Source organism: Tyto alba, unplaced genomic scaffold (genome assembly GCF_018691265.1).
Source record: "Tyto alba isolate M040663 unplaced genomic scaffold, T.alba_DEE_v4.0 Super-Scaffold_3, whole genome shotgun sequence".
NCBI classification, from domain to species: Eukaryota; Metazoa; Chordata; class Aves; order Strigiformes; family Tytonidae; genus Tyto; species Tyto alba.
Window position 1 is genome coordinate 8,826,090 of NW_024881304.1, and position 27,737 is coordinate 8,853,826.

Below are 27,737 nucleotides of genomic sequence, written 5' to 3' on the forward strand. Positions count from 1 at the left end.
GGAAAAAACCCCATTGTTTTAGAAGTGACTTCAAAAATGCAAAACATACGGTTCATACAGCATCCAGCAAGAGACAGAGTACCTGTTATTGGCTTTTAGCTTATTTTTATGAAACTGTCTGGCTTTCAGTTTGGAGACATTCTTTAATAACACCTATATTTTTCATTCTATAGTACATTCCTTTCAAGGACTTTAAATTGCTCAGGAGCTCTTGAAAATCCCGGTGAAAACCTTTGGATATATGAGAAGGTTTTTTTCCAGGTAGCTGACCGTCAATTAACTTGAGACACTCCACTCCTTCTAAAAGCCAGCGTGATCACTTTGGTTCCAGGCTGTTTGGTTCCTCTGGATTTGCCCCTCACTTTAAGGAATGAGCTTCTGTCAAGGAACAAGCATTTCTAAACTTGACTGCTGTTCGGAAAGGACTGGCTCCAGCCTTTCAGACATGCCTCATGTTAATATGTAATTAGCTTAAGGTAAGGAAAGGACCAGTGGAGGCAACCCTATAATGGCTAAGCAGTCTCAAATATAAGCAAAAGAGGCCACCCGTAGCATTAAAATCACATTCATCATAGAATTTAAATACAATGGGGCTACTTTTCAAGAAGACTTGTGGTTTTGTCTTTGTGCTTGACTTCTAAACCGGCAGGTTCACATGATGGGGAGTGTGCCAAAAACACAGGCTGTGACTTATTTCTGTTTGATATCTTATTTATATATTAATTAAATGGATAAACAGAAAAATTAACTGTCCAGGCCATAATTTCATCTAAAATAAACACTGACTAAAACTACAGCAACTTAGTGGATTGAGTGGATTAGTGAGATATCCTGGTATGTAATAGAAATAGAAACAGTTCTATTCCCCGGTTTAGTAATGCTTAAAATCTGCAATCCAGAGTCACTGCATGATGTGCAAATCCCTCACAAAATCTGCCTCCCTTTTTCAAGATCAGGATCCTTTGCCATACAGGGGAACCTTGAAGGTTGCCCCCATATAGCTTTGCATAGAAAATTTCTGTTTGGAGAACTGTTAATGTGTTTGACTTATTCAGATCATCTTTTCACCATTCTTGCTTATACCCTTCTTTACAGATGGTGCTGTCTACCTGTCCCCTAGATTTCTGCTGGACTTTGTACCTGGATAAATTTTGCTTTTTTAATTCCAATGTTTATATGTAAAATCTTCCCAATCTCTGCACAAGCTTCTCCTTGTTCTTGCCCTGCCTTGGTCTTGAGTCTGTGAAACATCATGTTCCTTTTAGCAGCCACACATTGAAAAGAAACAAGTCTTTTTCCTGAAAAAGCAAGAAATACTAAATCCATTCTGTTTTTTAAATGAATGAGAATTTGCTGATGAACATATTTTAGATCTTGGTGTGATATCCCTCCCTCTATCCACCTCACCTGATAGAAATCTGATCTAACTCTGCCATACACTTGTGTTAATGTGCATCCATCTGCGAAATTAGGCACTCGCATCCCTGCCCCTCGAGACCTCTTTCACAGGGTGCAAACAGAGTGAATCTCTTCTGACTTTTGTGCCTTCTTGGTAGATTTCCACACGTTGTAGCCAAGCTGGGGATTTGGCCCAGTATCTTTTTTAAACCCTGTGACCCAGACGTGGAGATTAAAAAAGAGTTATGTTATTGGATTAAACAGATACAAGAGCCGCTCACTGTATCAGCACGCAACACCTTAAAACTCCAGAAAGCAGCTCAGCATGTTAGTGGTGAAAATAGTCTCTAGGAAAGAGGGAAAATGCAAAGGAAGGTGATTGTTAACCTGCGCCATGGGCTGCAGTGCAAAAACCTGCTGCTCTGCTTGATCTACAAAGCAGCCACAGGGACATTATTTTCTCCTTTCTATAGTGTTATAATACTGGATACACTCGAGATCTGGTATACAAATCATGTAACTACACCTGCCTCTAAACGGAGAGATTTTGGCCCATCTTAGATAAATTTAGGTTAATGCCTCCATGGTGGGGTTTTTAAGGGGTTATGCTTGGTTATCCTATGAATGGTACCATCACCCACTTAAATCAATAGAACTTCAGAAATAAAAATACAAATAGATGAAAGCCAGACCTACAGGAAAACGATAGTAATTTCAGGCGTCATTTATATGCTTAATATTATACACATGCTTATGCTTTGTAATTTGGGCTCTAACTTGTGAGTTTGGTTACATAAGCAAGCTGGAGGAACCAGAGGCATTAGTGCTGTCGTACACTGCTGCAGCTGAAGACAGAGTTCCCCCAAATATTCATCAGGCACATTCTCAGAAGTTGTGCTGTCTCATAATGAAACAGCAGACATCAATGCACATATTTATGACACAAAAGGACTAATTATTATTATTATTCCACTGAGTTCCAGGTACTGTTTACATGCCTCTAATTTCAAAACAGCTTTGGCTGTTGTTTTTTTCCCCCATTTTTTTTCCAAACACAGAGAGCAACCATGAGCTTTGTGTGGCTGACTTTTCTTTTAATGAGTGAGGAGCAACAGAACAAGGGAGAGCCAGAGACAGAAAATACAGGCTTTGATTCCTCTAGAGAACTTGAGCAAAATATTCCACTGCTGTCAGTGGTACAGCTGTGCTGGCAGGATCCTTCACACAGATGAGGCTCCAGCCTCTACTTACATCTCACCGATGTGAGTGCCGGTTCCTAATCTGCATCGAGGCATTCTCACTGCAGCTGAACGAGTGGCTGCGCAGGTGAGAAATGTTTTGCTTCGTTCCCTAGCGCGGCCAGAGCTGCCCGTGTTTGTGGTCCCTCGTGGAGTCCCACAAACTGCTAGCTGCTTTCATCAAGGGATGCCTGTGATTCCGAAGCTGCAGTACGCAAGAAACCTGAATTAGAAGACATAGATGGCAGCACGCACTACATCATTAGTTTAAACCAGGCTGTTTAGTGGGGATATGTCATCAATTAGCTGCATATATCCTATACCTCTATTTTTATTTTTTTTTTTTCAGTTGAGAGACTTACTCACTTTGCAAATCAGCTTGGATACTGGAAAATCACAGGGTGCACTGGAGTCAGGGAAAATTGCTTGCGTGACTGTGGCACACTGTATTTGGCATACTCTACTGCCAGCAAGGAGTGTGCAGAAGGGGTGCAGCTCTCCTTTTGCGTGACCCAGTCAAGGAAATCAGCCCTTTCTAGAGACCTCCCTGGAGGTTGCTGTGCTGGCATTTGATCCCCTGGTAGCCTTTGCATAGGTGATGGGCTCCAAAGGTGTGCTGCCCAGTGACTGCCGTCTTAGCTTGTGGTGTAGGAAGGTGGGGTCCTGTGGCTGAGAAGGTCTGGGAGAGCAGGGCAGTGGGGACCGTTTGCTCTTCTTTGGTCCGTCTCCGCTGTTCCCAGCGCAGGGTTAGCACCACGGGACTTCTGTGAAACACAGATGGCCCAAAATCTCCTTTTCCCCGCTACTCTGCCTCCACAATGCAAATGGTATTTCGCAGCACAGAGGATCTGACTAAGTCTTCAGCAGGGGTTATATGAAAATGCCTAGCGAGTCTGCACGATGCTGTATCCTTTCATTAACAGAACGAGAGCGGATGCGGGGAGGAGAGCAGAGACGTGTTTGACTCACATATACCCGTTTGCCTGCAGGAGAAAAGCACCGGCTTTCGGTGCAGCGAGACCCACGGCGGGACGCGGCGTCGCCCTGCTCGTTTCTCCCGCCGCTCGGCCCAACCGTACTTTGTTCTCCAGCCGTGAGCGGGGCTGGCCGGCGCCGGGGCCCGCTCCGCTCTTTTGGGGAGCGGACAGAGAAGAGCAGCGCGATCCCGCACTCCCCGGCACCTGCCAGGCCACGCTCCCCTTGTGCTTCCTCCGGCAGCAGACGGCTGCTGAGAGCAAACGCCCCAAAAGCCGGGCCGAGCGACACCGGGGCCGGGGGCCGAGCCCCCGCCACCTTCCCCGGGGGGTGCGGAAAGCAGCCGCGGAGGGCCAAAGCCACGGCCCGGGCAGCGCCGGTGCCAACGCCGTGGGCTGCTTTGTCCGCGAGAAGGGCGCTCTTTGTGTGAAGATAAAAAATAGTTATAAAAAAATTTAAAAAGCGCCAACGTTTTAAAAGGAAAGAGAGAACAGCGGCAGGCAGCCCTCCCCGCCCCGGCAGCCGCGGGGCGAGGGGCCGGCTCCCGCCGGGCGGGCTGGGGGCCGGCCCCGCTCCCCGCGGGGGGCAGCCGGGCAGCCCCGGGCGGCCACCCCGCCGGCGGCGGCCGCTGCCCCGCGCCCGCCCGCTCCCCTCCGCCGCCCGGCGGCCGCCCGCCCGCCAGCCCGGGCTCCGCCGCCGTGTCTGCGGCATGGCCCCTCCTCCCCCACACCCCTTCCTTTAGGCTCCCCCCTCCCCAGCAAAGAAGAGGCCGTGCCGGTGTTTTTCCACTCAGCAGGATGGGTGATGCTCAAAGCTCCCTCATTAGACAACAGACACGAGAGGTCAGGAAGAAAGCGCTTATAAATTACCGTTTCCTCCCGCTCGGCGCTGCTAGTCGCGCCGCACCGCTCCGCCGGACGCGCCGCAGGGGCGCAGCGGCGCGCAGACACCGCGGGCAGCGGACGCAGGTACCGGCGCCTCCCGGGCGGGCGGCGGGGCTGGCGCGGAGAGGCGCGGATCCCACCCCCCCACCCCCCCCCCTCCCGCTGCCGGGGCGAACAAAGGGCGGCCGCTCCGCGCCGCTCCGCGCCCAGCGCAGCCGAACCGGGCCGGGGACGGCGGCGGCGTCCTCCCTTTGTCCGCGCCGACTCGGGGTGTCCCCGGGCGCGCTGTCCCTTCCCCCCCTCCATTTATTTATTCGTTCTTCTTCCCTCAATCCCCCCTCCTCCCCAGCTGTCTCTTTACCCCTCCGGGTTTTTTTTTTTTTTCCTCCCCCAGCGGTTATTTCCCGCCCCCCCACCTTGCGTTAACTTTTTTTCGCGATAACAGTTTGGAGCGATTCCCCCACTTGCTGGCGGCCCTCCAGCTCATCTACGGAGCACGCTTCTCTCCCCGGCTATTTTTGCCCTTTTTTTCTCGCCTTCCCACCCCACCCGCTGTATGTTTTCTGGCTGCTGTGCGCTAAGCTCAAGTGAAGAGGCTGATACAGGCAATGCTACATCTGATGCTAATGGGCCTACCTGGTGGGTAATACTGCTGCTGCTTCTTCCTTTATATTCCCCTCGTTTTCCTTTTACATTGTTGATTCCTGACGTGCTGGAATCAAAGTTGTGATTGGGGCTTGGAAATAAAAGGCAGGGATGCACAGGGCAGGTTACCGAGCTCAGTGTGGTGTGAAGGGGTGATAATTCTGGGTTTGCCTCGGGGTAACTCGGATCCAAAATTCACCCACTGGCTTTGAGATAATAAATGCCCATCTCTGCCTGATATTGTAACAGGCGGCATGTGGGAGGACTTGCAAGGTTTCCATATAAGAACATGGGAGAATTTATTTCACACAGGCAAAGAAATGTGCAGAGTGTGTGTTATTTATGAAATGGAAGGCAAGCTGTGTTTTCCTTAGACAGCACTGAGAGTGGCAAAACTTTGTATTTAGAAATTGTAAAAGCTGATTTCTGTTGTTTAGTAAGAGCTAGATTTAAAGGAAAGCACTGATGGAAAAAAAAAAAAAAAAAAAAGGAGTGGGAGAGGATCCAGAAAAACACGAAGAAATACAGCTCCACATGTATTCCAGCACTGTTTGTGCCAAGGTGTAAAGATGGAGTTTTTTGGTTAGTTCCCATTTTTTTAACCGTATTGGGAAAGGCATTAAGAAAATGTGCCGAGAGGAGCTGATTACGTTGATAGTGCTATTTTGGTAACCGCAATTTTTTTTTTTTTTTTTTTTTTTTTTATTGCTTGCATGTCACAATGTTTCAAGTTTTGGACTAGCAAAAAAGTGAGGCAGCCCTGATCCGGGACATGCCATCCGCTGTGTAATTTGGGTCTCGGTGACAGTTGCTACCGGTTTAGATTTTATGGCTTTAGGTTTGTGGGTAAATCAGCCCGTTAAAACCTGCTGCTGTGGAATTTGGAGGGGAGAGGCCTTGGTGAAAACCGTGATGGTTTTTGACAGCCGGGTACTTACCTCTGGGTCTGCATTTGGGCAAGCTGACTGCTTTTTGGCATTGCCTTTGCACGAGTATTACGGAAAGATTCCCCTGAAGGTTGTTGGGCTTTTTTTTAAAGCAGAATGTGTGAGCAGCTGAGGCAGACAGCAGCGTGACGGTGTCCCTCGCCTGCAGTCAGGCGAGGCTGAAGCACCAGTGTAGCAGGAGGATGTTTTTGTTGCCCTGGTTAAACTGACACTGGAAACTTTATTTCTGGCACTTTCAGAGATAGCATCTTTGTGTTTCCTCTTCAACTGTCTCTCCTCTGCTTTGCATATTTTTTTTTTTTTTTTTTTCTCCTTATTTGCCTGCGCCTCACCTTCTCTGTTCCTTCCCCTTCCCACCTCTCTCGGGGTTTGGGCTGCTTTGAGGCTGCACCCACAGGAGGGCGACAGACACCTTTCCCTCCCTGTGGGGTCCCGTGCTGCCCCGCGGGGGGGTGGGACACCCAGACCCCCCACGAGAGAAGAAAGGCCACTTCTGGATGTAATTTATTAACCTGCATCTTTTACTGTGCAGCGTTAGAGTTATTTTCTGCCATACCTTGCAAAAAGCAGGAGATTGCAGATGGCACTGTGTTATTTGGAGGTACCGGCAAGGTGGTTGCATGTTTGGGTGTGCTAGATGAAAATCCTGGGATTTTTGTTTGGTTGTTTATGGATCTTGGTCTAGAATCCAGTAGAAATTTGGAATGCTTCAAATGCTACCAATTCTTACTTTATTTTACTTTGCTGTAACCAGAAGGAAAATTTGGCATACTAATATGTTGGTAGTCGCTCATTTGTAGCTTTTGGGTGGGTTGCCTGGAGATTTCTTAAATGTCAGAGATGAAATGTTGGGGCTGTGGCAGGAGGCTTTGGTCTGTGTGAAATGCTGTTTGAAAAGAGGTGCAATGTTGCACTGCAAAAACAGGAAGACACTTTAGATTGGCTTAGTCTCATTGCACGGTGCTTGGGAAACCTCCTGTGCCTGAGCACAGTTCCGTTTGTAAAGCCACGGTGAAGCTCTTGTCTTACAGCTAATCATTGCAAATATTTCAATGAGTTTACATTAAATCAATACTCTGCCTAACCAAGATTGAGCTACATCTTGGTGGCTTCTACCCAAGTCCTGCGGGCTGGGTGTTCCCAAAGGGACTCCCAGGCACGAGGGAGCAGGCTGCCATGTTTCCCGGGCAGTGATGCTCCCAGGATTTTCATCAATGCACCTCAAGACTCTGCAGCAAACCCCAATTATTGCAATTTTGCCCCATCTGGGTTTTCAAATGCCCCATAGGGGCAATGGGGCAATGTCGTCCCAATCCCCCCCATGGCATTGTTGCCAGTTCCACCAGTATAGGGAGTCTCTGCAGTGGTGCCCTGTTCAGACTTTTAATCATGCTGGCAAAAGACTCTGAAAAGATTATGCTGATTTGTTTCTTTTAAATTTAACCATATTACAACACATAAAAATGTATGGGGAAGCCATGGTAGTTAAAGCCTTTTCCAAGTAATGCTTATTTGATTGGTCATACTAATAAATTGTAGATCATTTAAGAAGTGCAGCTTTGAATAGATTACTCAGTAGGATTAGTGCCCTCGACTTCTCATCACTAACTTAATTTATGTGACCAGAATGGATCAAGGTTATGTTTTTGAAAGTAATCCTGAGTCCAGTCCTCTTAGGTACTCCATACACAGAACTCAAGTTTATTCTAATGTCACTCTGGGGAGGCCGTTTGTGGGATTGGGACCTTGGCATTTGGAAGAAAAGCACGAGGATGAAAATGCAGTGGTTTAACATTTGTTGAATTTCTTCCATATATGCATATTTACTTGAATCCTCAGCTGTTGTAATGCCATGGATTTGAATTGATTTCTGCTAGCTGAGTATCATCCCAAGGCATGTGAACTCTAGGTAATACCCTTAGTTGTTTACAGAGTAGCTAATATTGATATAAGATAATGTGGTAGAAATTAAGTGAAACTGCCACTCTTCATTGTCTGTTTTTTCCCCCAAAACCTGCCATTGGAAGGACTACCATGCTGCCAGTCTGTGACTCTGAAACTGTGGCTGGTGTCCTACAGCATCTTCTGTATTTATATGTCTCTCTCTTTTTTTGCTTTTTTTTTTTTTTTTTTCCCAACGTATCTAGATTCTAGATTCACACCAGCAAAAAGCTGCTCAATGCCAGCTCTAGACCCTGCTCCAAGAGCATCCACCAAATTCACCAGCTATGTTGGTGGAAGGGGAGTGTGAAACAAATCCATGTTCTGCCAGCAAACTTTGGGTGGAGGCAGCGGGGCGGGTGGCTGTTAAGACCCCGGCGGGTATTGGGAAGACTCGTGCATTTTAGCAGTTACTGGGTTTCCTGTTGTGGTTCTGTCACCCAGAATGATCACAGCCCCCAAGAACGCCTTCACTGCTGTGGCTGCCTGACCTGGCTTTGAACGCAGTCGGTGCATTGAGCACTGGCATGGAAAAATGATTTAACTGTACCAAAACACAGCAGGAGTACCCTGCTTTAGGGTGTTGGTATAGGTACACTGCCTGTAGGTAGGAGAATAATTCATACATCGAGCCACAGGGGTTATCAGTGAGCTAGAATGTAGTTAAAAGTTCTTCCTTTTTCGCTTCAGATCATACGGCATGTGCATTTTATTTCACTGCTGCAGTGGAATTTCCTTACTCTTGACAGGGATATAGTCAAATTTTCTGTGATATCTCAAATAGGATGAAACAAGTGAGAAATGATCTCCTGTTCTGGCATTGGTACTATGTTCAGTGTCTTGGTATTCTTCAAATATAAGTTCATACTGATGAAATTCAGAAAATACTATGCATGATAACATTGAAGCATGTCTGACATATCTTGCTAGACTCATTTTTTTCCTTTAAAATTTTTTTTTTTTGCCTTTTCTTTTTCTCTTTTCCCAAACAGGAAGAGAAAATTCACTCAAGAGAGACTCTACTTCATGTAAGTGTTATTTATCCCTTTTTATGAAATTACAAAAGGGTAATAAAGCTCATGAAAATGTTAAAATACTGAACATTTACCATCTGTTTATAGAAACCAAGTATAGAACATGTAAAAATAGGCTGTAGTTATACAGTAGTAATGCTCAGCAACTGTTATCTTAAATCTATCTGTACAGTTCTTCTGTGCGTATCACTGCAGTATTTAGAAACCAATGCAAAGCACTTTGCAGACCTATAAGCAACATGCCTATAAAGTTGGTGTGTAAATCCTGGAGGAATAATGTTCAAGTGGTTTGCTCAAAGCAGACAAGACCCCGTGAGTGAGAGCTTGTTTTAGCACCCCAGAGTCCTTGATTCCCAAACCCTGTGACAAGAATCAGCTTCTCTGCCTTGGATCCTACAAAATCCAAGTTCTGCCTATAGAGCCATTTGTTCGCGTGCATGTGTACTAGTGTGTGCATGTATAAATGTGGGTAAGAGAGAGTGTGTATATGCGTATTTGGCCTCAAATAGCTGGTAGGTATTTCAGGCATTTTGTACAACCTATGGTGATACCCAGTAAAACAAGAGTAGATGCTACTAGCTGTTAGTGAATACTGTTGCAAATGTTTTGTGAAACCATCTAGACTGATCAGTCTGGGTGAGCCTGGTACAGTATTCTTCATGGGACCAAGAAAGCTGCATGTTATAACAATACAACAGTTTGTTGTTTTTTTTTTTTTTTTTTTCTACACCATCTAGTGACCTGGTTTGCTGGCAGATCTCAGATTTGAAAACTCTTGGAATAGTATAGGAAGCTCTGCTCTGGTATTTCTTCCTAGTAAATAAATCTGATTAAATGTTTTAAGGGGCTGCATAAATGAAGACTCTCATTGCCTTCATTCAAAATTAGTTTAGCAAGGAAAATGACTGCATTGTTCCCAATGCAGGGACCGCTTTGCATAACTTCCAAGCATGTACTGCGTCCAGTGGCATGGCAAGCCCATAAGCGCTCACCTCAGGCTGATTTCCCATAAGTCAACATTTTTTTTTTTTTGTTAAATAACCATGTATCTCAAAATTGCAGCACTCCATTATGCTTGCGTAGCAACTGCTGGTTAATATGTAGCAAAACGCTGTGTGGTAACAAATGTTTTTTTGCTATTGTTGAGCTGGAATGTTAGTTCAGCTTCTAGATAAAAGTGGCTTGCGCAAGGCGCCCCGGTAGACCATGATTTCTGTGGCTTGTATGGTAGTTCTGTAGGCAACTGTGTTCTGCTTTTCCTCTCCCCTCTGCTTCCCTTCATCTTCCACATGAGCAAGGGGTGGGCATAGTTAAAGGCAGGGAACTGGCAGCCCTTTGCATCCTGCAAATTACCAGTGTGGGGTTTATATTAAGCCCATTGCTAGTCAAGTATCTGTTGAAAACGCTCTTTATTCTGGTTATGTTGCTAGCAGAAACGTTGTAAGATGCTTTATTTAATATCTTTAAAGGACAAATGTTCTTTGGCTGGTTTTATGGATATGATAAGACAATCTTTTCTTAAAAAAAAAAAAAGAAAAAGAAAAAAAGCCAGTAGTAAGTGAAGCATACTCCACAGAGGATTAAAGAATCCTCCTTCCCTGCAGCTGGAATCCTAGCTGAGACTAGTGTAAGCGTTTGTATCTTTGAGAAGATACATCGCCATTTTTAAAAGGTAACAGAGAAGGAAAAAATCCAGAAGGCTTTTGATTATGACCATTTTCAACATTTGTAGCTTGTTATTATTTCATTCTAGTGTAGGAAATTCAAACCTCTTGAAAAGTCCAGATATTTTAAATGGGAAATAGTGCAACAAAGCCACCTTTAAGGGAAGAAGCTCCCAAATAGAGAAGAACCCAAACAGATGAACCCTACAGCAGTGACTATATGGTGTCTGGAAACTGCAGAATAAGTATGCAGTGCAGATCTGAAGAGCTTTGTCTGGAGATTTCAGTGTGACAAGTAATCGAGAGGTTCTTAAGTTTGACACATATACTCCAAAATGAATGAATAATGAAAAGTCTGTGGTCCAGAGGCCATGTGCGGTGCAGCCTTCCATCACCTGCTGTGGCTTTTCTACAGCTAACGGCAAGCTTAGAGCATCAGAGCCTCTCTCTTCTGGTTCTGTGCATGAAATATTACAACTTTGACTCAATAACTCTATTTGTGCCTGTCTGTGCGTTGGCTCCCCTTGGCTTCTTCAACTGTGTGAGTTTCCAAAAGAGAGTTAAACTCCAGGGATGGGAATAGCGAGTCTATAGCAAAATGGCAGGACTGTGAAGCATCCAGGACAGGGACCTCTCCCAGGCCCCGTTCAGAGGGGTTTGACTCCTGTGGCAGTGAATGCTCAGTGGGGACTAATCCCTCAGGACTGTGATGTGGACTGGTCACTGTGACAGGAGGTGACCACTTGGAGAAAGGACTCTGTGACAGTAACCAGCCATATGTAGTTGTAATGATAAGAAAGGGACCATCTTATTGTAGTCACTTTGCGACAAATACTACCACAATTCATTACTTTCCATCAGTGCCTCATCCTATGGAGGAATCACCACTGCCCATCTACATTGAGGAGGGGACAGAAGTCCCGATTGGTGAGTGCAGTTGGGATGGGATATGTTTAAGGGGGGGTATAATGGTACTTGGGTTTAATATTCCTCACGTTTGTGTATACCCATTTGTCATTGAAAATTGTAAGGCCTATTGCAAATGTTTTGGGGCTTTTATTTTATTTTCTCAATGCAAGCGTGTTTTAGAGCTCCTGAGTATTGTTAAATACTGCTAGTGTTGGCTTTCAACTAATCATAAATCAAAGGATTTGATTTATGCAGTGACATTGAAAGCTTCCATGCAGGATCTCTTAACACATGGCTGAGGAAGACCATGAGTATTAGAAGAGATAGTTCCCACTTCAGCCTTCAACCTCAGTGTTGAGGTATTCTGCTGGATGGGTCATCAGCTTTTGTCCTGCTGACACTGTCCTGCCTGGCACCCAGCAGAATCACGTTGCACATACTGAATAGCCAGAAGAGGGTTAGAGAAGTTTGCCGTTACCTACATTGCACATCAGAGTGCTGCACACCCCCATTTCTGGGCTCTGCTGTGGATATATTGTCACTACATGGATATATAGGTTTGGGTGGGCTTTTTTTTAAAAAAAATAGAGGAGCAGTCTTTCAGATAACCCATAAAGAAAGAGACTAGAAGATCAGTAAGTTGGTCTGTGGTGATCTCTTTAGACTATGGAAAGCTGTGACTGCAGCATTTCCCAGAGCCCCTTATTCAACCTGTTCCTGGTTGCATACCGTAAGTGTGCCTTGGCTACTACCTTGGGAATCTGCCCTGTTGTGCAGATGTGTCTCTTCAAATAAATTTTTCTTATTCTATATCCTGAATTTTTCCATTCCTAAATTCGAGCAATTGCTTCTTGTCCTACTATCTTTTGAGCTAGATTAATTACTTTCCTCTACACACAGTACCTTGAAGGTATTTATAGCTGGATCTCAGCCCAGGAGTCTTCTCATTTATAGACCATATTAATTTAGCTCTCTTACTCTCTCCTTAGATCATTTTTATTGTCCTTATTTGTATTCCTTTAATTTTTCTATCTCCTTTCTAATCTGTGGAGACTTGAACAACTCATACCATATCCACTGTGGTTGTTTTGATAGAGGAGCATTATGCTTTATATTTACTTATCATCCCTTCATGTGTACATATCCAGAAATAGCTTAGCTTCTGACCCTTCTCCTGCATCACTCAGTGGCATCACACAGAAACTGTATTACTTTGCTGATTTTACCTGCAGTCACCTTTAGGTCTTTTTTGGATTCATGGCTTTGCAGCTAGCTGCTGCTCAGGCAGTGTCACTGCTCTCCTGAGATATAGGGCTTTATACTTCCTAAATCCCCATCCCATTGCATGCCACTTACTTCTTTTACCCATGAACTATTTAAGACAGTATGCCTATGTATTTGTTTTAATGCCCTGGGATTTTATCATTTATGTAGAAGTTATTACTGTTTTATCATATATAGAACAAAGAAGTACTTACAATTTTATATTTTGATATGTTACAACTGTCCTCTGTACATTACTCCAGACTTCTTTCCCAGCTCCATCATACTTGTTTGCATTCCTTCCCTAACTTTTCCTTCCTCTAGTTATAGAAATTCATAATGTAAAAACTTACAGGTTTAGTCTTCTCCTTGTCTTTATTTTGTACCTTTTCTCATTATACACTTAGTATATTGTTGCTGTATCCTTTCTATGCATGCCATGATATGGTCTTTCCCACAGCAGATCATCTTTTCCTCACCTCTTCTGGGGTTGTTGTCAGTCGAACATCTGCTTGACATCAATCCCCTCTTGTAGAACCACTCAGGCCAAGTTCTGTCATGGCCCCTGGTATTTCATCTTGTCTTTCCCATTGCACTGAGGAAGCCTGGACTGCCGGGATGGTGGCACCCACTCCAAGAAAAATACTGTAAGACTGATGAATCACAAAACTGACCAAACAAACAAAAAATCCTGAGTGGAAAGCTTTTTAGAGGATGTTTGTTTGGTGCTGTCATGAAGCAGGTTTGTTGGATCAGGCTCTGAAATGCAGCAGTAGTGAAATTGACAAGCTGGGTTGGAGAGGGCATCGTGTTTACTTATTTTAAATAAGTATTTGGACTGTCAATACAGCAAGCTGTGGTTGAGGGAGAATGAGTAGAAAAAGTAAATGATGCGGAGATGAGAGCAGACCACAAACTCTGAGTTTGGTATTTGAATGCCTGACATGGGTCAGGGCTTTTATAATAGTTGGATGCAATATAAATCATCAAGCTAGGAAGTCAGTTGCAAAATTCTGATGTGGGTCTGGGTCTAAGTTTTGGTCCTACTTTCCATTGAGCTTACCAGTGTGATCCAGATCCATGGGGCCCACTTGTACCAGAATAGGAATAAAAGAAGTCCTGTCTGAGTTTAGGTTGGAGAAGAATAACATGCAGTGCAGTTGTTAAAACAATTCAGCACAATCATAATTTACTTCCAAAAGGTTGTTTGGAGAACTTAGGTTATTTCCTTATTTAAAACACATTTTGGATAGTATACGGAGTGCATAGTGTTCTGGCCCAAGCCTGACTGGTAGTGGTAGATAGCTTTGTAGCTTCTGTATTTATTAAAAAACCAGAGAAATCAGGATCTTTCAGAGTCTAAATTTAACAACGCTAATTATTTCAAGCAATTTAAAGAGGAACATAAATCTCCCTTGTTTGTTACATCTGCTTCATGAAAACAGCAGCTACAAATAATACCCTATAATGAAAATCTAGCTAATGCTGTCATGAATTAACCAGCAAGAGAACGAGTGTATGGGATTTGGATAAAGGCAGCATTTCCTTCTCTGAAAGGAGGGTCTTTGCGCTGAGGACAAAGAGGTTATTGCATAACTGGTGAAGTTAAAACTTTGACATTTCTGCATAGATTAACACAACTTTTGACTGAAAAAAGGTCTGAGCTCTGCTTAATTTTTATGTACTTTTGCACTTTCTTGAGTACATTCCTAGAGGAAGGTAGGTGAGTGAGATGTAACAACCATTAATAGATCAAAGATACTTTCGAGGAGATGGTGAATATTTTGTGAGCACTAGCAGAGAATCTACAGAATAACAATAAAAGAGTGCAGATTAGATGCTGGCAGTTTTGGTTCAGGCACAGTATCAACTGTCTTCCACAGAATTAAACAGATCAGGAGATACAAGGTATGGAAGTAGGCAGAGCAGGCCGTTATCCACCCTTGTCATTCATGCGAAGGTCATGGTCATATTCCCCAATCGCCGATTGAAACCTCTTGTGTTAAGCACTGAAGAAAACACCTGAGGCCACACAGTCCAAATATGCATTTTATAAAGCAAAAACCCAGGAACAAAATATTTGTGTTGGCAATCATTGTATTTGGCCCATACAGAACACCACCAAGGGAATAATTGCCTCTTCAGGGATCAGAGAGCAATAGAGCTGTAGGCTGAGATGTTTGTTTATGTTTTTTCTTCCAAGTTACATTTTGAGACGTTTGTGTTGTTTAATACCTGTGAAATTAGCTGCAAAGACATACAAATTCAGGATCTAATTCTCAACTGATTTACTCTAGCATAGCTTTGTTTATTCCAGTAGCATTGCTATTGCTTTATTGTTGTGTAAACAGTATCAGTCAGACCCCCTTTTTCAGGGTTCAGTTCTGCTGACCTTGAAACTTACATGGGCAGAATCCCAGTACTCCACTTCTGTCTTACTGATCCACTTTTGCTAACGAATAGCATTGGCTTCAGCGGACTTGTGTCAAATGTATAAAAGTGTTACGTAGACCTTGCCTACATAGGATGTTTTCCCCCGTTAAAGCATCTCAGCATGACAGAAAGTTCCATAAGCACTCTGAAGACATATCCTCTTGGTGGCACTCACAAGTCATGGTGTAGCCTGGGTTCATTTGAGTAACCTTGATTACGGGAGAAGAATTTTCTTGTAATCGCACAGTTTCTTCTGCTGCTAGTTGATATTTGTTTTGAAGCATCTCTGATGTCTTAATAATAAAAATTGGATTTCCAGTCTACTCCTGTTCTTGGGCTGACTCACTGAAAGACAGATGCTTTATTTTTTTATCTCCTTCAATAAAAGAGTTAGAACTGTTTTTTAAGCAGGGTAACTATAGGAAGTGCACCTTTCCCAGGAAGGGAGAATATTCGGCACCTTATGGAGGGCTGGCTCTGTATCTCTAGGAGGTTGCATTCCCTTGTAAGAGAAGAAAACCATTTCTGTTGTTCGCACTTCAGGGTTTGTTCTTTCATGGTGTGCTGGCACACAGAAAGCTTAATTTTTGCCAGGTGCTGAGTGCCTTCTGCAAGGTATTGAGTGCCCTCCTATCCTTTGCAGCCAAAAAGGAGTTGATTGCTCTTGGCATCAGGCAAATCTGGACCCAGAAGACCACAGGTAGTATTTACCAATTATTTATGTGCTTTTGCATGCCAGACATTGTCTGAATTGATTTCCCTAGCATACAAGAGATTTCAGGCATTAATGACACTTGCCAGCCACTAAAAACATTTTTTTTAAAATAATACTACATTAATAAGCATGACATTTATTGCATTGCCATAGGGAAATTAAAAAACCCCCAAATTAACTACAGTCCAAGTAACTATTAGCTCTCTAGAGCTATTGCAAATGTGTGAGTTATATACCCTGAATGAGCACCATATGCCAATTTATTGTGGCACACTGAGTCACAGGACACATTGTGGAAAGCAATAATTGCTTGGCATGCATTGTAACCTTCAGTGGGGCTTTTTGTTTGGTTTTCTTAAAGGAATATGTTTTTACTCTGACAATAAAATGAGTATCATCTGATACGCTGCCACCAGGGACTGTTGCTTATTTTGTACTTAACCTGGAGCTTATCCATTTGTCATTTGCTGCACACACCCTCTGTTATCTTTACCTTTCCAACCACTTGTACTATACGTGTGCAGTATCAAAATATGAAGATTGAGCTTTTTCTATTCATTGTTGTCTTGTCATTTTGTGTTAATCCTCTTTTCCTTTTTCCTCCTCATCTTCTTTCTTTGTCCAATGGGGAAATTCAGATTGATTATAAGGAAAAATTGTTCACCCTGAGAGGGGTGAAGCGGTGGAATGAGTTGTGCAGAGATTGCAGAGTCTCCATTCTTGGAGGTTTTTGGAGCTTGACCAGATAAGGCCATCAGCAACCCAGTCTGATTTTGATGTTGGCCCTTCTTTGAGCAAGAGGCTGGGCTGCGTGACCTCCAGAAATCCCTTCTAACCTAAATTATTTCATAATTCTGCTTAATACCCAGTTCCCGTTCTGATTCAGCTGGGGTGCTGTGTGTGTCATTAACTCCTTGCTCCCCATTGCAGTCACTCTTGTTCATACCAGCATAGAACAAGAGCGACCTCCTGAAGGGCAATGAAGTTACAGTGGTTTTACTCGCATGAGATCAAAATCAAGATGTAATTGGCAACCTCAGATGAGATTAGTAGGCAAAATTTGGGTAGCTCTGAAATTAGTTGAAATTTTTACCATGATTTCACTTGAGATCTCTTCAAATCTTCATTAAGTGCCAACTGAAGTTATCAGTTGAAGCGTTTGATGCATACTTATACTAGAATGACAAGTATTTAAAAAACAAATATCACCTTTTTCCCCTTTCAGTTACAAATCCCATTCTCGAGCAGCCTTGAAGAGAGCTTTGGGGTATTTAGGATTTAGTGAGTCACCAGCTACCCTCACTCTGCTGTTACGTGCTGGTTTCCTCATGCGGCTGTAACCATGTGAGGGAGTTAATGCTGCACAGAGCATCTGCTCCTCAGCTAAATGCCTTCCCAGCCCTGCAGCTGTCTGCCAAAGAGCTTCGGATGTGCAGAGGGTTGTCTGCGAGCTCTATAGAGTAGCAAATTTTCATGGGCTGGGCCATATGCTAGCCAAAAACCATCCTTTGTCAGAATAATGTTGTTTTAATTCTGCCAAAAGAAAGCAAAACCATGCAGAGATTCGCCATATCAGTGTAGGGAATTTAAAACAATGATCTAGCTATTATTAAAAAAAAAAAGAGTAAGAAGGTCCCAATTGCTAGGAAAAAGAAATACAGAAATAGTTTTATAGGGTTGCTCTTTCAAGTCTGCCAAGATAAGGTGATTTTTCTCCAAATCTCTCCTTTATCAGAGAGAAGCATATTGCTTATACAAACACCTTATTTCCTATCAGGCTCTGTCAAAAGTAAAGTTTACAAATGGGGCTACCGCCGCGGATTGAGGAAAGACTAAATATGAGCAACCAAAAGCCTTTTTTGTCTGTGTTAATGCAAGACAGAGTTCTAAAATCAAGGTTTAACAGGACAGACATGCTTTCATATACTTTTTCTAGTGATTGCTGCCTTCCCTCTTCTGTAACCACATCAATTCTCTCTCCTCACACAGATCCTACTTAAATGATGTAGAAGGTTACTCTTTCAAATGTGAGAAAGTTGTTGTGCCAAATAGAGGGAATATAGTAGCAGAAGATACTGTTGCTTACTAGGGTTGAAGGTCCATTCTCCACTCTTCCAGCAGTACACAAGCTATAGATTACAAGTCAAATTTAATAGACAGATAATATTCACATGAGGAATTTAAAGCAGTATATCTGGGTTTCTCCTAGTTTCTCCTGCAAAATTATCAGAAGTTCATGTAGCTCTTGTACACATGTCCCTTCCTTAGAAAAATCCAGAAAAGTAAACCAAAAGAAGTTCTCTTGCTTTCTACCATTAGTTTACATATGGAGTGTTTTTATGTCTATCTCAGCTGTTTGTCACGTACCCATCATTTATGGTGGAACTGCAAACAGTTTCCCACCTGTCTATAATTACCTTTTGCACACACACACACAAAAAAAAAATATGAAAAACAATTGTAGTCACGATGAAAACAGCTTTGGGTATTAAAGGTTAATGTGCCACATTGATATCTAGTGTAAGCATGTTAATTTAGTTGAAATTGCACTAAGAAAGATCCTCAACGGTTCAGCTTTATGAACTGCGTCTCTCAACTGGTCAACAGGAGTAGGTTAAGTTTACAGTAGTTAAGCTATGACTATAAAAACAACCTGCAATGAAAACCATCAGCTGGTGTTTGTTTGAAAAGATAAGAGATGGAGAAAAATACTCAGGCTGCTCATATATCGTCATACTATATTTGGGGATGCTTAGCTGCAAAAGCCAACAGAAAAGCAAGTACCTCTAGGCTGTGGGATTGACACTGGTATAAAGGTAGGACTGCAAATACTTGTTTCTTGTATTGGAATCAGCCTTGCTCTTACAAAATTCCCTTCAGAGGCAGAAATTCCAGGGTGAACTTGGTGGGGCTTTTGTCCAAGTAGTGTGTGGGATCAGGGTTTTGTTTGTGCTTGGTGTGTGCCCTGCACTTTGCAGACTGTGGTATGCAGAAGTGGTTTATATGTTCGTTTCCTTGGAGAAGTGAAGTCTTTGTTCTGGCACTATTTGGTTTTCATATCTCTTAACATAAAAATGAGTGCAGCTTTCCGTCTGTGAAAGCTGATGTCAGATGTCTGTGGAAAAAGTGAACTGAAAATACACCCCTGATTGGGAATCAGCCTGAATCGTGATATTTAAAAGCATATTGGCGTAGCGATCAATACCAAAGGCTTTAGTTCCAACTCAGACATTCAAAACATACTGGTAGTGATAAAAAAAGATGTGATCTTTGATCAAATAATGCTTATTGAGAGGCATGTAAGACATAGTGGTATTCCTTCTGAAATGCCCTCTGGGAGCACGGTGAGTGGCTCTGGCCGGCCAAGGAAGCTCAGAGGATGGAGCTGCAGCTGGGGACCAAGCCACGGTTGTTCTGGGATTAAACAAAACGTGCCACTGTCTGGCTGTGCAAGCCAGCACCTGGAACCAGCCGCATGAAAGCAACTAAATACCATAGTGTCTACACAGCTTCGCTTTGTGTGTGTGTGTGTGAAAGTCTACAGTTCACCGACCTTTTTGCAAAGTTACACTCTGGGAGCTTGCTCATCAACTTTGCCACTTCTTCTTTTAGCTTATCTTCTGCAGAAACCCTCCACTCTGTTTTGCTCTGAAATCAGTAGTTTCGATTTCATTTCCTGTGTGAAACTTCATATGCTTAAAGTTTCTGCTCCATTTTTTTTTCTTGAAGGAAAGAAAACAACAACAGTAAATTAAACCTCAGGGTGCTTAGGAAATCTCTGATGGCTGAAGGCCTGTGAAGCAGCGGTGCCCTGGCCAAGCACCAGAGTCACCTGAGAACCACAGTTTGGTGGCAAGAGACATTGCTTCACCTTAGCTCCTCATCTTAAAAGTCTACAGCTCATTTCTGTCACTGAATCATATTTTTGCTGATAATTGCTGCCAGCATGGAGGAAATGGCAAGGCTGAAATCAAAAGTAGCTCACTCTTATCACTAAGTTTTAGAGCTCATGGCTCTGTCCTCAGGGCTTCGTAACCTTCTCAGACTTTATAGCCCTGTAATGGGGCTAACACTGCTGATCGCGTGTGTGTAATAGCTGTTTTCCTGGTACACATTGGCTGACTGCTTTCCACCCACGATGCCGTGTCACACAACTCTTCCTTCCATTAGTGTGTTCTAGAAAACAAATGAGGTGTTATGCAGATGGGGCATGGGAGCAAAGAAGAAGAAAGGATTGTTCTCCTCCATCAGTGGTGTTGGGATCTAGATTTGTGGGGATAAGGTACTGTACAACGTGTTTAAACAGCTGCCACAGGTCGGATAGAAAACTGTCCTCAGTTATTGTTTAAGTTAAGATGAACAGATAGAGGCAATAAAAACACAACCCTGTCTATGTGTGGAAGTGGCCTAGGCAGGTATGACAACAACCTGGTTACAAAGCTGATCAAAGCCATCAGTGGGTATGGAAAACTCTGCTTGTTTTTCCAAAAACATGTAATCTTATACATATATCTGGTTTTTACTTAGTTGGAAAACATATTGAAAAAGTGCAGTAATCTTCAATTACAACAAAGCCCTGAACACAAACATTAGTAAACTCAGTAAAGGTAAGGCTACATTTAGAATTAATTGAAAAATCAGGTGAGGGTGGAATGATTTATCCCCAAGAAAATATTATTTTGAAATAATGAATTCATACATTTTATTGCACATTTGCTTCACTAAATGGATACTTTATTGTTTCTCTTCTCTGTACTGGGGCACTGCTTGGTTATTGTAGCACAGAGATTGCTGTCTGACATTAACATGCATTTTAAGTGCCTTGCAGATGTGTCACATAGAATCAATATGTTCTTAATCACATGCAAAAAATTCAATAAACACAGTGCACACCACTGACTATTCAAGTTCATAAGCTTTGTGGGCTTTTGCCTTTTTTATAGCAGGATGAGGGACATCTTTTATAGATTTTGTTGTAATTTATTTGTGGCAGTAGAACTAGTTTAATTGACACCAAGACTTGCTAGAGAATTGCAATCCACTCAACAGCAGACCTTCAGAATCAAAAATAAAATATGGAAATACTTGTTCCTTTGGTCAAAAGTTGTACAACTGCAGGATACAAGGTAGTTGAAGAGTTGAGGATGTGCACAGCTCGTTGAATCTTCTTTGACAATGCCCATCTCATTCGGAAAGCCATCACTTTGCCACATCACTTGGATATACTCCTGCATTTTTGTAAGGGCCCTCTCTTAAAGACAAGGGCCTCAAGAGGTGCTGTCGCCCAGTGAATTAATGTTTTTTCACTTTCACAATGGGAGAGCTGGTACAGCAGCGGGAGTATGCAGGGAAGGCAGCAGGGAGCTGGTGCTTCTTTCCAGCCTGTTGACAGTCAGGAGGCTGTTAGCTGGCACACTCAGAGGCATTAAATTAGGTCAGCAGTTGGCTTCCTGTGAACAAAACCAAGTGTTAACTGGATGTTCTCCTGCACATAATTACCAGTACCGTGTACAAGGGATGAGCAGTTTCCCTTCGTTCTCTCTGCCTCTGCCAACCCTTGCTTTCTCGCTCTCCTTCCTTATGCTTCTCTTTGCAAGAGTCACCCTTGGGCTTTCTTCTTTGAGGAGGGGACAGAGCAGGAGGACCATGGCTCTTCGGTGTAGAACGCTTGGTTTCTCACTGGGATACAAGGACACTGTGCACGCAGAGGATGTCAGTAGGATGGAGTCGTAATCAGTGTGATGCAACATGCCAGTCCTCTGCTTCGCTGCATCCCATGTTCTTCCTCGCTGATTGCTGCAGGGGCCAGGGCTGCCTTGGTCCATCTCCCTTGGGAATCTGGCTCCATCCCTCTGAGGCTGGGAATCATCACCTTCACTTCAGCCCCTGTGTTTAGGGCCAAGGTCATGTTCCCTCTGAAACCCCTTGGAGTTTGTGGATATTTGTTCTCCTCTTTTCCACCCCACACAACGGGAAAGGAGTTTCTAATTTCCTCCTGTTCTGGGTTTAGTTGTAACTGCTTTGTTCTTTCATATAAATAAGTAGAACAAAATGAGCATCTAGGGTATTACGTGACTGCAGATTTTCTGCTGCTGAAATCTGAGCAAAGATGCGGGATTTTATAACAGCTCTGTGCTGTGACATGGTACCTATTTGAAGCATTTGAAGAGCATGAATGGAAACATCAGCGAGAAAAAAGCATGTGGGAAAAAAAAGATACCTTTTGTCCAGACCACAACTAATGAAAAAGAAATTGCATTAAGCCCTGGGCTTTCCTTTCAGAATAGACTTCAGCTTTATAAAGGAGTATATTTTGCTCCTAGAAAATTGTCAGTAGCAGATTTTCCAGTCAATTTTATAAGACTAAAAAAAAGTGTCATAGTGAAAGAAAAGGAAATGATGAAGAAGTGAGAAGGGAGATGGCAAAAGTTGGAGGGAAAACTGAGAAAGAAGAAAGGACAAAGAGATAAATGTTTATATTACTACCCATACCCAGGGAAAAGTAATCAGACAAAGAGGAGTCCATTAAAGACAAAGAGAATGGTGGGATGTAGTTGAGGGAATTTTTAGAGGCATTTTTAAGAAGAGAGGCAATGTGTGCAATAAAGGGAGCGGTATTATTTTTCAGACAACATAGGTGTCTTGTTCAGTGAAGCAGAAAGAACTTGGATATGAGTTAAGGACGATAAATGATGTCAGGTGCTCTTTGGATACTGGTGTGGCCTCAAGGGCTGCCAAACATAGACTTTTTCTTCTGCAGATCAGAAAGACTTACACTAAAGCCATAAGTTTGATCAAGGGGCTGTTTATTTTAATCATGTATTGATTGGCTTAACCACACCACTCTGGGAGGGAGGGAAAGCTGTCAACATCAAGAATTACAGCTTTCAAAGTTCCAAGTAATCCTAGGAAATGAGCCAAACATAATAAATGCAGTTTCATTCGAGACCTGATCCTACTACTGTTGAAATCAATAGCAGCTTTTCCATTACTCTCAATGAGAGTGGAAGCTGCTTATTTGAAGAGCAGCTCTAATCCAGCAACCAGGGCAGCTAATTTTGAAATATTAATGAATATGAATATAAAATAATAATTTTAAAAAAGAACCATCCCACAAATTGGTTGGCAGATCTAGAAAAGCTCAATTTTTAAGGAAGATTGACTTCAGTTTTCAAGCTAGAAAAGAAAAAAATGGTAGAAAAGTAAGAGAGATGGTAATGTCTAAAGAGGCAGTGAGCTTAAGTAGGGTTAGAAAAATTAATTATAATGTGATAAACAAATGTCTTCCAAAAGCCATTGAGAGAGAAGATGAGGAAAGATCACTCAGAAGCTCAAGACGTACAGTCTGCACAGGCTGAACTTAGTAGAAAAGGGTTCTTGAAAGCAAAAGTAGTGGTGGTATACATCACACTGGAAAAATAGTCCATAAAATCAGCAGTGTAGTCGTTCTTCAGGCAGCATTCCCATCAAGGTCAGAGACACTGTGAGTATCTATTTTGATTCTAGTTTTCTAACAGAAGAAGGAGCTAGAAAACAAAAGTTCAGTTATGATCCTAGTCACCAATTCAGTGTGTGGAATCCCTATTCAAAGTCTATATGTGCTGACCAAAAAAGAAGCAGCTCCTTTGCTGTGGTTTCTGATCTTCAGATGCAAGACAGGGCATGCATTTTAGCATGTGTAAATATTTACAAACATGTATCTGTGTGTACAGGCAGACTTTGATTTTTGTGTTTCCATCAGCATTTGTAAAACCATTCTTTTGAATATTTGATTTTTATAGATTATTAAATGAGGTATAGCATCCATGATGCATTTGTCTTCAGGGCTCCTCCTGGAAGGTGTTACCTACCCTGCGTTGGTTGCCTGTTCCTGACTAGAAGAAGCTTGGAGCAGATCATTACTGTAATTCTAAAGCAGAAATTGAACAGTGTATTTTCAGATGCGTAATCTGTGGGTTATCAAAAAAAGTCAGTGGTTCAGCAGTAATGTGAGTTGTGTCTGATCTGACAACCAGCGGGTCCTGTCCGTGCTGGTGGCCTTCCCACATCTGCATCTCTCATCGTTTGATCCCTCTGCCCAGTGCCCCTCTCATTCCCTACCCCTCATTTTTTGCATGTTATGAAGGATTATGTTTCAATGCCAGTATTTTGTAAAGGGTATGGGTTATTTGAGGTGCAGGCTGTACGTGCAAAGATACGATAGCTGTAAGCACAGTAGATGGCACAAGCTGGGTTGGCTGCGAAAGTGCTCTGCTTGTGGCTAATCTTTTGGTATTTTCAGCTGTGTACCAAAGACTAATCAGTTACAGGGGGCAGTAAGAGAGCTTGGGTTATTTCACATGAGGAAATTTGTGCACCAGGCATAAGGGACAGATGCGTGATTCTCCTGTGGAAGGAGAGGAGCCCTTGAGGTGCTCCTAGCTGCACCAGGGAACAGATGCTTGAGAAGCGCAAAGCACCCACGCTTGCTCCCTTGTGCTATTTTTCCATGGTTTACCACCATCAATTTGACCATCAATAATTTCATCTTCAGTTAATTAGGGTTTGTACCAGTGTATATGTGAGCAGATCCTGGGCCTGGCCCAAATTGGATCCTTTCTCCCCTTGCTTTCAGGTCAGGCTGTAGCTGTTTGGCTGGACTCAGCCTAGTAGCACACTGTTAATGGCAGGCTTGACTGCTCCTTTTTATTTATCGCTATTAAGTTCATCAGATGAAGCCAGAGCTTCCTGGGGCCATCCGAAGCCTCCTGGAGGGGGTACTCTCACAGGCAGATGTGGCTCCTGGAAGGCAGACGTGTGTCTCTGGGAGGCAGACATATGCCTCAGACTTGGATTGCTCCTTTTGGATTATGTGGTTGTAAGAGCATTTTCTTACAGTATATTTCCTTGGGGGAATCAGATGGACTTAGATCTCAGATACCATCCACGCTAAGTGATACAGTAAAAATAACCTATTATTCTCTGGTTCTGACCTGGGCGGTGACAACATATTGTTTCAGCATCTCTGTCAGACTATTTCCCTTAAGAGATATTTTAACCTCACCCTGTGGGACATAACTAAAGGAAATGAAACTCCAGCCCCATTAAGGAAAAAGACAATGCCTTTCACTAAACAAACTTGATTTTCTTGGCTTTTCTTCGCCAAGGAGAATCGCCTGTACCCCCCACCCTTGCAGCCTTTGTAGACAGTTCCTGTAATTGGGAATGGCTGGGTGGACACCAATGGTTGGCAGCAAAGGGGGATAAATCCGACATCCCTTGAACGTGACATGGGCTGGGACCGCAGTCCCAGGTGGCCGCTTAGCGTCAATTCCTATGGTACTGGTCGACGGTACGTGCCTGCCAGCCACAGCTGCTGGCCCTCGAAACACAATCGGGATTTTAGCAAGACTAGATAAGAGATACACAGTAAAACTGGGCTGTTACTAATTTTGTGCAGATGTTGGATAGGTACTGTACCATGCCCCACTAGCAAGAGCTGGTGACTCACAACAAGGTTGTGGTGGTCCATCTCCTGGCACCCGTACAATGAAATGGCCACCCCAAAAGTAAGTGTGACCTTGAGAATTTGTCATTTGTGGGCTAAGGGAAAGATCACAGTCCATCTTCACACTCCAGCTAAGACTGAAACAAAATGTGCACTCAATAATTAGGTTTTCAAGCATGACCGTTAATTTGAGGTGTCTTAACACAAATTAGAAATCCCTTTTTAAAATACAGTCCCACGCAGTTACAAAGTAGGAGTCTGAAAAGGCACCATTTCACACTTGGTGTGCGAGTAATTAGGGCAAACCACAGGGTGATCACCTTGTCCTAGGGAGATTTAGGATTTACAGAATGCAATCAACTGGGCAGGCTTGCAAACTCTGAGTAGAAGTGAGTAACACCTGGGTCAAAGTAAATCCACAGGCAAGAAGATTAGAGCTGGCAGAAAAATAAAGAACCCTGTGTCACAAGATAAAAGTAGATTGCAAAAAATTGCAATCCTGGAAGAGCTTTTAATCTCGGAGGCGGCTGATGTCTGTAGGTCCCCTTGTTTTTTTGACATAAGGGTAGCCCATGTGCCCAGTGTTCTGTTTCGGGATATTTCCAGTATCAGTCCCCATGGGGAGCAGTTAGGCTCCTATTTCAAACCTTAAGCCTGCAGAGATCTATAAATCTATATATCTCTGTGCCCTGTTAAACAGATTAATGGCTGTCCCAGCAGTTCACTGAAAAATTGTCTGAAAAATGAGATTGTACCCTAAACACTAGGTGTGATTTACTCTCTTGCACGCTTTCTTCCTCTGTTGATGAGTGTTTCAGTAACCCCTGTGAAGAACAGCTTCCATGAGAGACAGTCCGAATGCCCTCCATTCCTTCAGCCCAGAATAGCCTGTTGCCTGATGGTTATGACATTCTCCTGCAAGATGAAAGATAGGGATTCAAGCAGCACAAATAGCAAAATAAAGTGAAATTGGGCTTTCTCCATGTCTGGTTGCTGTTGCCGTAAGAGCAGGACATCAGCCACCTTGTAGGTATCTCTTTGAAGAAAAGCAGTTGCACCTAGTGTTTTGGTTTTGTTTTTTTTTTTTTTTCTCCATCGAGAGATGATTCTGGGGGATGATGCAGGGTGATACCTGTTCGGGGCTTGGAGTGAGATGCGGATGTCCTGGGGAGGTTAAGGCTACTGCACCTCCATTGATCTCCATGGATGATACTAGGAACACAAGTTAACTATTGTGAATTAATTCCCCAAAGCGACTAGGTGCCTAAAGGCTGTTATAGAGCTGGCCCTACCATTTTTATTCAGTTACTACACTACTTCATGACATACCATGTCACTAATAGCAACCAATAGGAGATATGTTAGAGAAATAAGTGTCCTGCTCTCATACCCCTACAGTGGGTGGTGATGATCCATCACCCTATGATTAACTTTCTCCTTCTGTGAGCTCTCTCTGGTGTTGACCAGGAGGTATTGCAGTTGTTCATATCACCTTTGTGCAGTCAGCAGTGGCCTTTTTTAAAAAACAATAGAAAGTCATAACGATTAGCATTATGAAGATTAAAGTCCCTTTTTAGATCGTGGCCTGATAGGCGACGGCTGTCACAATACCTGCTTTGCAAAGGCCACCAATATGTGAGCGGGGTGAATATCGAGCTGCTGTGGTTTGTGAAAATGTTAGCCTCCTGAAACTTTCCATGGCGGATGGAAAGATTTATGGGTACAGTGATGCATATCTATCTCAAAATCATGTTCGGATTAAAAACTTCCTGCAGAGCTAATGTCAACTCAGGTTTCAGGTCACTGCCACAAGCTAAATCAGGTTAGAGATCAAAACCAGCAAGCAGGTACAAGGGAGGCTTGCAGCTATCAAATAAGATAATCTGTAGCATGATTTTTTTATGACTGTGTACCCATAATGACATGTACAATCAGGGAATGGTTGTGGTCTGGAATAAACTTGCTGGTTTGCCTGGTTGTGGTGAAAATTTCATGTGCTTTCCAGTATCAAAACACTATGCAAAAATAACTGGTCAGATCCAGCTAAAGTCACTTGGGTTATGTGGGGAATGAATTGGCCTCATATGCTGGAGATCTGAGTTAACATAAAAGCTACAAGTTATTCCTAAATTGTTTTCATTAGGAAATCCTGGATAAAAATGCACTTGTTAGAGTAATTCTTTGTGTTTTTATTTTTACACAGT

The 27,737-nt window shown here is 43.0% G+C and overlaps 1 protein-coding gene across 5 annotated transcripts in view; it reads left to right on the forward strand.

Annotated features, from left to right (window-relative positions):
- The first annotated feature begins 4,378 nt into the window (after positions 1–4,378).
- The window catches only part of SLC6A6 (solute carrier family 6 member 6), a 58,897-nt gene continuing 35,538 nt past the window's right edge, over positions 4,379–27,737 (forward strand). The window contains exons 1-3 of one of the 5 annotated variants that reach the window (XM_042799530.1): positions 4,907–5,134; positions 9,021–9,056; positions 11,588–11,653. In XM_042799530.1, coding sequence (XP_042655464.1) covers positions 5,104–5,134; positions 9,021–9,056; positions 11,588–11,653 — 133 coding nt within the window. In that variant the 5' untranslated portion in view covers positions 4,907–5,103. Of the gene's footprint in view, positions 4,580–4,906; positions 5,135–9,020; positions 9,057–11,587; positions 11,654–15,974; positions 16,032–27,737 lie in introns of those variants that run through there. The other 4 variants (XM_042799531.1, XM_042799532.1, XM_042799533.1 and 1 more) reach the window with 4 other exon arrangements.